Source organism: Chiloscyllium plagiosum, unplaced genomic scaffold (genome assembly GCF_037043375.1).
Source record: "Chiloscyllium plagiosum isolate Xiang-an unplaced genomic scaffold, Cpla_swu_hap1 HiC_scaffold_7, whole genome shotgun sequence".
Taxonomy (NCBI): domain Eukaryota; kingdom Metazoa; phylum Chordata; class Chondrichthyes; order Orectolobiformes; family Hemiscylliidae; genus Chiloscyllium; species Chiloscyllium plagiosum.
Window position 1 is genome coordinate 63,326,563 of NW_028270145.1, and position 10,683 is coordinate 63,337,245.

General features: G+C 36.8%; 1 protein-coding gene across 1 annotated transcript; it reads right to left on the reverse strand.

Moving 5' to 3' along the window:
• Nucleotides 1-1,915: 1,915 nt before the first annotated feature.
• Nucleotides 1,916-10,412, reverse strand: LOC122551612 (cytohesin-interacting protein-like). The gene is made up of 8 exons (XM_043693796.2): nt 10,140-10,412; nt 9,618-9,667; nt 9,304-9,358; nt 9,094-9,196; nt 8,872-8,965; nt 6,894-6,960; nt 6,131-6,197; nt 1,916-4,289 (listed from the first exon to the last, which is right to left on the reverse strand). Exons 1-8 carry the CDS (start codon nt 10,320-10,322, stop codon nt 3,835-3,837), a joined length of 1,074 nt encoding a protein of 357 aa, XP_043549731.2. The 5' UTR covers nt 10,323-10,412; the 3' UTR covers nt 1,916-3,834.
• Nucleotides 10,413-10,683: the final 271 nt, after the last annotated feature.

Genomic DNA, 10,683 nt, shown 5'->3' on the forward strand with positions numbered 1-10,683 from the left:
TGCTAAAACAAAACCAAAACAAAATATGATATATCAAGCCAGATCTCAGTCTGGGATCAGACTTGACCAATAATAAGATCAGTCCGGATCATGCATGTTTTTCATCAGTTCACATCTGGTGATTCCCATTCTTAGATCAGTTCGGTAACTAACTTGAAGTGCAATCGTAACAGATTACACTTTGGCTTTTCAATTAAATGTTAAGAAAAATATACTTTTATCAACAGTACCAGGCTTATTATAGTCAAAGTTCCAGATGGATATTCAAACAAATAACCTTCCATTTGTTCACACAATCATAACAATTATCATATCGGGGCGGCACGGTGGCACAGTGGTTAGCACTGCTGCCTCGCAGCGCCAGAGACCCGGGTTCAATTCCCGCCTCAGGCGACTGACTGTGTGGAGTTTGCACGTTCTCCCCGTGTCTGCGTGGGTTTCCTCCGGGTGCTCCAGTTTCCTCCCACAGTCCAAAGATGTGCAGGTCAGGTGAATTGGCCATGTTAAATTGTCCGTAGTGTTAGGTAAAGGTTATGGGTGGTTTGCGCTTCGGCGGGTCGGTGTGGACTTGTTGGGCCGAAGGGCCTGTTTTCACACTGTAAAGTAATCTAATCTAATCTATCCAATATACACACTGATTGTCACGGTTAATTTTGTACAGAAATTATTACATAAAGATTAACTTCCAGACTATGTGTTCTTTTTGATTGTCTATACTTCTCACAGTATCTGAATGCATAATTAAACCAAATAATCTTACAATTACATTTAATAGTGAACGTATGAAAAACGATAGTGGTTCTTTATCCCCATTTAAACTATAAACTGCTCTTCCCATCACATGGAGCAGTAATTTTAAATGGTGAATAATATCCCTCAGACAGCAACTATTTTGCAGAAACAATATGCGTGATTATTGTCATTGAGGATTGCTACAAACCAACAACTTATCTAGTCTGCATTTCAGACAATATCCAGATTTCACCTCTGAGTCTGGATACTATTCTTCTGAAGGACATCCAGGCAGAAAAACGAATTTCTTTTGGAATCTATACATTACATAATTTCCCAGAGTTGCATTAATGTACAACCAGATGTTACAATGCATTCAACAATCACAATCTAAATGCATGTAAATCATATAAAAATCAATATTAAGTTTTTCTAAGGTAACGGAACCAATTAAATAAACCTAAAGCGACTGTTGGTTGACATATAGTTTTAAAAGGTAATCATCAAACTGTCAGTAAATTGCAAAACATTTTCCATTCTTTCAACTAATTTGGTTGTTCTCTCCATCCCAACACTTAAGTTTACTTTGAAAACACATAAATCTACACTATGTGCAAAAGGTGCTAATTCTCTGAAGTTTCATTCTGGAGAATAAGTGATTCAAGTTGTGCTTGTCGTGTTGACACAAGGCTCTTTCGTTATCACTTGTCCTGTGCTACAAATAAAACTAATCCCCTACAGCCATTGCACAATATAACATGAGCATATACAAATGCAAGAAATCATTGGTAACAAGCTAAATGGCCTCAATAACACATTTGAACCTATTGTTGCTTCAGACACTTTTTTTTTCCATCTACATTGATGGTTTCAAAATGAGTCCACTGGCCTTTTGTAACATCAGATTTCTGTTTTTTTTCCAAAAAAGCCATTCCTTTCTCAAATAGGAAACCAACAATTGCTATTTAATATTACAATGCTGATATTAATGTTACCTTTGAATAAGGACTTCACTGTTAAGTGGAAAATTCATTACAATGGCTCTTAGATCAGTATGCCAATCTCCCCACATAATCTAAGATGTTAACAACGTAAAGAATCTTTGTTCTAGTAAATATAAGAGCCTAGTAAATCCTGCTAGCCAGCCATTTGGAACACTTTTTTAGAAGAAGAAACATAGTCATTAACAATTATGCAAAGAATTTATTTTTGTTCACACTTCACAATAATAAAACTGGGAAAATATCCTGAACTCAACTGAGGGTATGTTTGGATATGCACAGAGCCAGAGGGTGCATGCTCCTTTCCAATTATTTTGTTAACTCATTTTATTTCATTTTAAAACTGGAGATTACTTATTTTTGAATGTTGTATATAATCTTATTTGAAAATAATCAAAAATATGCATACTATCCCATTTTAAAAGTTCATTAAGTCGACATACCTGAATGCAACTTGAAATGAATGGCTTCATGCATCCTCATTTTCAAATTCCTATTTCTAAACCTTCTACTGACATGAAACACATCAAACATTTTGCCATCTTAAAACTATCTTAGAATGACTTGCAGAGGGAAGGAAACAAGTGAAACATTGAAAAAATTAAATTAACAATAAATGATCTCCAAAGAAGACTGTATCCATTCAACTATAAGAGTTACTTGTGGTTAATGAAGATAAAACTGAGAAAATAAATGAACAAATTGGCCTCATATTTCCTCAAGTGTTCTTCCATACATGTGCAGCAATTGCTGTTGAAAAAGCACTGGAAAAGAAATGACCTGATTGTGCCATTTTCCTGTCTATTTTCACATTCTGTTTGGCCTGGTAAGGGGCGAAAACGATCTCATTGCTAGAGCTTGAGGCATCAGAGGAGTGGCTATGGGTGGCAATTCCCTTTTCTGTTGTTTCACTTTCTTGAATCAGCCAGTTTAAGAATGCAAGTCAATTGGGACGGCATGCACAAACGTGTGAATGGAAGGAACTGGAGGGAAGCCTGGATACCCAAAAGAATCATAAATAATTTATGAATATAGATAGACCGCCATTGCTGAAGAGGTCAGGGAAACATGGAGGCTTGAGAAGGTGGCTTTGGAATACCCCTATCCCCCCATTAATAAACTGGCACTTGGATTTTCACCGAGAGGGAGCATGTGCTTGCAGTAAATATTGCCCAGTTGTGGTTCAAGCACCTACTAGTTCCAGGCAAATTTGATGCATTCAACTAACTCTGCAAGCTCTAGAGGGTTAGTGTTTACAGCACCATAACATTTAATTGAATTTGCTCTTTTAAAGCCATAACTAGATTGCTTCCTTTTGGAAATAGGTTAAAGGGATTGAAGTAAATCCATATTTAGTTGCTGTCTGATGAGGAAAGTTTGTGAATTGTTGGCTAATTGTAAATTTTCAATTCTAGAGTTGATTTATTTAATATATTTTTGTCATCAATCTGTTCAGAGATTTATTAAACACTTTTGGAGCAGGTGGGACTTGAACTTAGCTCTCCCAGTCCAGGGGTAAGGATATTAGTAGGGTCACAGTTCTAAGGGTCACCAGACCTGAAAAGTTAACTCTGATTTCTCTGCATAGATGCTGCCAGACCTGCTGAGCTTTTCCAGCAACTTCTGTTTTTGTAGGGACACTGCCATTGTACCATAAGTGGGCCCTTTATATATGTACTTTAGGAAGATTGAGACGTGACTGTAGTTTTCAAAACTCTAAGCAATCAGGTTGCAGGAGTGCACTTCATAAGATCACATTAGAACAATCAACTAATTTTTGGATCATGGCTTTTAAAATCACAGCCTTATAAAAGCAACTGTTAATATGAAATAACGTGAACATATTGCTCAATGAAAGATACCTCCAATACTTGAACCTGATTATAGGAATAAAATTGATTATATAAAAATGTACAGTAAAATTAACTTTTGATTAAAGCTATACAATTTCTCTAAAAAGGTTTTACTATATTTTCACACAGATCCAGCCTGCAATCAAGAGTTTTTGAAACAGTGTAATGCCACAGTTTTTTTTGTTGCTTCTTAATGCTATTATGAATCTAGCAGTATCATTATTGTATTAAAAAATTGCTATAAAATTCTAAAAATGACTCTCATCCTCTTCAACTGATCTATTTAGGCCTGGAATGAACTTCATGAGGCGTTTCCTAACACTTGATTTCCTGCACCTTCGAGAAACTGTCCCAAAGCCGCTGTTTAAGTCCCATGACGGTGATGTGTGTCCACTCCCATTACTGGACACACTAATGCTCCTGCTCCTACTCAGGTGAGTTTTTGGTGTCAATGTATCAGGTTCCCTGTGGAAGATACATTCTTCATCCATACTGCTCCGCCTACAGTGACTTCCTGAGTCATCAAACACACTGAGTTGGAAGTCACAATCCTCACTTTCAACAGTCATTAGGCTGAGTTGACTCTTGCAGCTGCTGTCACTGGAAAATCTCTCTTTGTTCCGTCTGGTTGATCCAAATAACGCATTATTGTTGTACAGAAAGGAATCTGAAGATTCTGTTGTGTTACCATTCCTCAAGAGTCCTAAAAATTGAAACAACATTGCTGTATATGTGGATATAAAGTAGTCTCATTGCTCCTTGTAAGTCCACTATTGTTGTAATTCACAACATATTTCAAAGTATGATTTGATTTTTCAATAAATAATATACTTTATTCTACCATTCAAGCAGCTGATCAGTGAGTGCTAAATACTGTTACTTATTAGCAAGATTTGAATTAGAACAAGATTCAACACACAAGCTTGCGTTGGACAGCAGACAGGTTAAAGTTTAAAGTACTATTAAAGTTTGCAATTCTGAAGAGGAACCATACGTATAGCAAAACAAATTCAGCATAGCCGCCACCAAAAAAAATTGTTCAAAACAGCAAATTGAACAATTCATGAGGTTTCTGATATTGGACTTTTATTTAGATTTGAATGTCAGAGCTAACACAAAGGCCAGGGATTTTTACAAAACTTAGGGGTGGACTGACCTGTTGAGAGTTGTGGATGGAAAAGCTGGCACTATTACAATGGTGTTGTACCCAGCCACTACTGCATTAATGTCACCTCTACAAGGGGAGATGGAGTCTGTATTTAACCTGATAAGTAAAACCTGGTAGTCAGGTGTCCAAGAAAGGGGAGTACCCCTTCCCACAGCAGAGGCACCCTGTTTCCATTAGAAATACCTTCTCCACAAAGTCAGCCATTTTTTTCAATTCCTTAAGATTTCTGCCACCACCCAACCCTGGAAACTTATAGCTCCCCATCACCTTTGCTGAGATCTGTGAGCCTGGCCCCAGCAAGATCTAGAATTACATTGTACTCCAGTCCTCATCAGCATCTGCTCTTTAAGGCTGCCTACAGCTTTAGCTGAGGTTTCAGGTCGTGCTGCTGAGACAAGAGAGCTGTTGGCCGTCTAATTCACTGGCAGCTCACAGGAGCTGGGCCTTTCTCAGAAGGAACCAGAAGTCTTTCATGATGCCAATTCAAGGCCTGAAGGTCATTAAATGACTGCATGGTGAGCCAGCCAAGGGGAGGATTTTACTTCAAGAGGTAGTGATCCCACTCTCAGCACAAACTTCAATGCTTAAAATGGATGATGTCAAACCCAACCACATTCAGCCAAATACAGATACACTGAATAAATCATGTAATTTATGCTTCCTGCTAGAAACTACATTTAACAATCTGCTGTTACAGTAAAGCCCACACGAGGCCTTTGTCCATGCACATCACCCTCAATGCGAATCAATAGAATACCTGATGGGAAACCCTCCTCAGAAAAGGTGAGACAGATTACATCATTTTCCACCCAATACCATGAGTTTAAAACACAAATTTAAGACAGTAAAATGGATTTTCTTTTAAAAATAGTCTTAGTTTGAATCCCAGATTGACAGCACCTTCCTATCTGCTGATTTTAGAGTCGCAATGAGATACAAGTTATAAAGTCTCGTTTCAGATCCTGTACCTACAGCCCATATTGAATTATTCACAAGTTGGCAAGCATTCTTATCAAAACCATGGTTTGTTTGCGAAACAAAAAAAACATTTCATTGGTTCAAGATGAATAATTTTCCTAGTTGCAAAGAGGGTACATTTTTTTAGAGGATAGAGGACATTTTACTCTACACCTCTGTATGATAAATGTGTTCTGGCAGCTTTTGGCATTTATTAAGGTGGGATCATCCAAAGTTGTGAGTGATGAAATCCCTTAATCTTGGTAAAATACAAATTCATTAAAATAGAAATGCAAAGAATTTTAAAGTAGCTTCTTCAATTTAAATTTGCCATAACATGAAAATGTTTAAAATTATATTTTAAATATTGTGCTAGGAGCAAAATGTTGACTGATGATAGTTTCCCAGTCAGAACTTACCATGAACTAGGCGTTGTTCCTGTAGCAAAATTGATCTGTACTCCACCCATTTCTCTTGAAGTGTTTTCTAGCACACACAGGAAGGCAGAGTGTTGATAAAGTATAAAAATGCAGATGCTATGTGCAAATGCACCCTTTCTGCAATACATGCATTATAAAAATGCAGCATCACCTTTTCAGTAGATAGTTCTGGATATTTCAACAAATTAGCAATAAAAAAGTATGATTATCTTTATTGACTATTTATTCAGTGTCATATGATTTTGTTGAATTAATGGTAATAAAGTAATCTTCTAAATCTGTACAAATAAAATAATAAAAAGAGGAACTGAAACTTTGAAATCCCAAATTCTTCATTAAGTACATAAAGGTACATTTTGATTCAAATTCTAGGGGAAATAAGGAATGGATACCTTCACATTAAATTGTTCAGAGCACAAACTTAAAAGCAATTCAAAAGTTAGGAAATTAGGAGTCTAAAATAACTACAGTTGAGATAATATATTTGAATCACATAGTAATTGAATTGATATGATATTTCTATAAGTGAGAATTACAAACTGGAGTCTAGACAAAGCGATTCCTTGATCAGCTGCATACATGAATAATTATTTTACTTATATTCAATGCAATTTCTCATTATGTGTTTTACAAGATAATTAATTCAGTTTCCATTTCCAGCTTGCAAGCCTGCTGTTGAATTAATTGTTTGTTCTTATTATTCCACAACTGAACTGAAATAAAAAAAAAACAGGAAGAATACCTTTAAAAAATGCAATCTTGTTTCAAGTTGATCTCTTCTAATGGAGTCCTTATGAACAGTCAACAGGCTGTAAAGTAGAGGTAAAGTTCAGGTATAGACAAAGAAAACGTTGCTTGACACAGACTTGCACTAAAAAGATATCTGTTCCCACATAACTGTCATGTGGTGGCTGATGCATGTACTTTCTACAGGATGCACTGCAGCAATGCAACAGGTTTATTTCAAATTCACCTCAGTCTTCAAGCCAAACAAAAGGACAAATATCATATCACCCTAAAGTTCCCTTGCAAGTGAATCATTCTTATATTAGGATTATGATAAATGACATTCATTGTTACTGCATAAAAATCCTAGAATTCCCTGTCTCACATCAGAATATGAGGTTAACAGCCTTTGCCGAATAACTAGCAAGCATCAGCCTAATTCAAAAAACATCATTTTAGACAGAGAAAAGCAGGAGGATATCCCACAAATGATACTGCATTACAGATACAAAATGATGGAAGAGTAATTTTTTTCTTCATCAAGTTATTTTTGTAATGACATATGAGCAAAGGATATCCAAATTTATTTTGAAGAAAAAGCAAAGAGTTGAACAAACTTTGGTCAACGAGGTGAGATTTGACAATTGTCTTCAAGGAGGAGAGCGATATGAAGAGCTGAGGAAGTTTTTCCAATGTTGTCATCTGCCTTTGCTTCCTTCCAGAAACATCTGTTCCTGATGTCAGTAATATGCACGTGGACAGAGGAAGCACTGGCTCCAACTCACCAGTGCTCCTAAAGAGGCCAGTTCATCTTGTAAGGCTAGTTAAAAATCCATTTCTACAAACCTCCAGTTCAACTGAAGATAAACAGGGTTCATTTCAGGGCAAGTTACCGAAACTAATAACATTTCAAAAAGGAAGTGCTTAGCAGAGGTTTAAGAACTTACATTTTGAAGTTAAAGTTACAGCTACCCATCACAAGTCAGGAAAGGAGTCAAAATTAAGAACTTTGCCAGTTTAGGGAGTTGGCATCCCCACTAACATTGCTTTGGAATAATGGAAATGGTTGTTTGGGCTCCAGCTAAGCTGCAGAAAGATGCAGATGGAAATGGATGCTGCACCCTTAAAAAAATTGACATCACTAAATATGAGGATCAAAGACAATATTAGCCTCAGTGATGGCAACTGTGGATATCTGAATGAGTCCCCTAACTCCATTTCAGCTGCCTCTGTTCCTCAGACCATCGGCTTCAATGTGACATGAAACCCTTCTGCAAATTACTCAAGAACTCACTCCACCAAAATTTGAACTTAGTTCAATTTTCCCCAGGAGGCAGTTTTCTAACACAATAACAGACCTGGCTCCTGCTTCCTAACTCAGTTGGAAAAAATTGGCTTGGCCAACTGAAGGTTGGTAGTGGTTGGGCAAAGGGTGAGGAAGTGCACAATAGGTCAGAGTCAAAGGAACAGAGAAGTTTAGTTGGAATGGGATTGATGAAATTTCAGTGCCAGAAAGGTTGTTGCAAAGTAATTAAAATATCATACTGCTAGAAAAAATATCAGTTAAATTTGAATGGACAATCACAGCTTTCTCTGGCATGTTGATTGGGTATCTAACAAGTATCACAAGTTTATACCCATCATGTGTTTTAATGCAGTTATTTTTTCGCAAGGTATCAGTATTACAAAGCTTTTGGAGGGACAGAGTGAATTGGACAAAAGCACACTAGCTTTCAGAGCGTCGCTCCTTCATTAGGTGGGTTGTGATGAAGGAGCTGATGAAGGAGCAGCGCTCCAAAAGCTAGTGCTTCCAGTTAAACCTGCTGGACTATAACCTGGTGTTGTGAGATTTTTAACTAATTTCCTGGTGACTTCCTGGGCTCCAGAAAAAAGCATTGTCACAGTGTTTGCTTTATTGCACTGTTGGCAAAATTGAAACTGCTAGTAGCTACAGAAACAGAAGATTCCTCTGGGAATCTTAAATTCATACTAACCTTAATAAATTACCAGATGCCTTAATTAGATCAACAATTTCTTGGTGACTAAACCCTTCAGTATCGACTCCATTGATGTTAACTAGCATATCACCTATTATACAAAAAAAGAATGAGTGATAGTCATACAGATAATGGAAGCTGTGTAATGAATTATATGTAATTGGTTCACATCCGTGAGAACATCAGAACTAAGGACCAAAAGGGGAAGTGGATAGTTACCAGCCTTCAGCCCTGCAAATTGAGAAGGACTGTTGTCATACACCTTGCAGACGTACGTGCACATCTGTAACGTATTAGCATTTTGCTGATCCATTCCAACAGTCTACAAGTGAAAAACCAAAATGACCTGTTAATTATTTCAGAAACTAACTGTAAAATCAGCATTTAAGTTCTATCTTGAAATTACTTAATGTAATATGAGTTTCTCACCTGAATCTCAAATCCAAACGTTTCATTATCTTGCTTATTTAAAACAACCATTTTTCTGTTTGGAAAACAAAAAAATAGTTTTTTTTAATAGAATCCAATAGAACAAATAAGAACAAATCCAATCCCTTGAAACTTACAGCCACGCTGTCACTTGAAAAACAATGGTACATGCAGCTAACTGCCACAGCTTTACATCTGCACTTTTAATCAGGATCATATGAACTTTTTCTTCAACACCACGACAGGTTTAGATCCCAGGAAACACATTATTTCTTGATATTAAAAAGTATCACTAAACAAAAAGTAAATCTTACTTTCGAAAATCTGAAGTGTCCGCCAAGGAGTTTGATCTAGTCAATGAAAGCTGCAAAAGAAAGAATCAAAATTCATGTTGTCATCAAGAACTTTTGTCAGGAGACCGAACCACATCCATTAACCTACCTGTGAGCAATATTAGTCTGACTAAAACCCTCTCCATTTTTGTGTCCTGTACTACTTATATACATCAATTAAAGTTTCTCCAGGTTTTGCTAAGCGCTTAATAAAATAATTGAAAAATAAACATACCCTGTACCCAAACATTGCCCAATTTAATAATCTATTTTGCACTTCAATTGCTTTGTAATTTTTGCTCATTTTGTTTTAGTTTACATTCCTGTGTCGAACACGCAAGAAAAATATTATGCATTGTGAAACAAAAATTACAATCTGAACGGGAAAATATTAGGAGCATAATATTGTCACACTACTGGTTTATGAAGAATCATTATAGCATCTCTATATTTTATCTGCTTGTTAAAGCTGGGCAAGAATTGTTTCTGGGGCGTTTGCTTTACCTGTCTTCGCCCCCGGGGCAATGTACCCAGCGAGTTGGCGAGAATCTGAAGATGCTTGTTATCATTTTCAGCAGAGAAGCTCCGGTTGGAGATCTCAGAATAAGGGCCGTAACTCGCTGATGAAGAATTCGCTGCCTTGTAATTCGCGTTGACGTTCATTTGAAGGACACTTTGAAAAGTCATGACTGCGAATCAACCAGTCTCATCACTGTAAAGTAACGTCCATGGAGTCGAGAAAAGCTAGATCGAGCTTAACTCAAGGCGTTTACAGAAGTTGAACAGACGGAAATTCAGATCATGTGATTTGGTTTGTGGGCAGTTAGCATTTTGCATCAATCAGGTAGGTTTTCGGAAGTTGCTGGTTGAAGTGTTGCCTAGCCTAAACTGTTACAATCCGACCCCAGTTCCAGTTTCCAAAACAAAGTAATAAATTAAAATTTAAAAAGGCTGGCCAGAGAAGATGGACAGTGCTCATTTTCTGGTTTCATATATATTTTCTTCAAACTTTAAATAATTCCAATAAAAAAGCATATCGATTTTGATC

Coding starts and splice junctions, on each gene's coding strand:
- LOC122551612 (XM_043693796.2), bottom strand. CDS start 10,322: ATGACTTTTCAAAGTGTCCTTCAAATGAACGTCAACGCGAATTACAAG. Junction 6,961..8,871: donor GCATCTGGTAATTTATTAAG/GTTAGTATGAAT, acceptor TCTACTTTACAG/CCTGTTGACTGTTCATAAGG. Junction 4,290..6,130: donor GGAACAACGCCTAGTTCATG/GTAAGTTCTGAC, acceptor TTCAATTTTTAG/GACTCTTGAGGAATGGTAAC.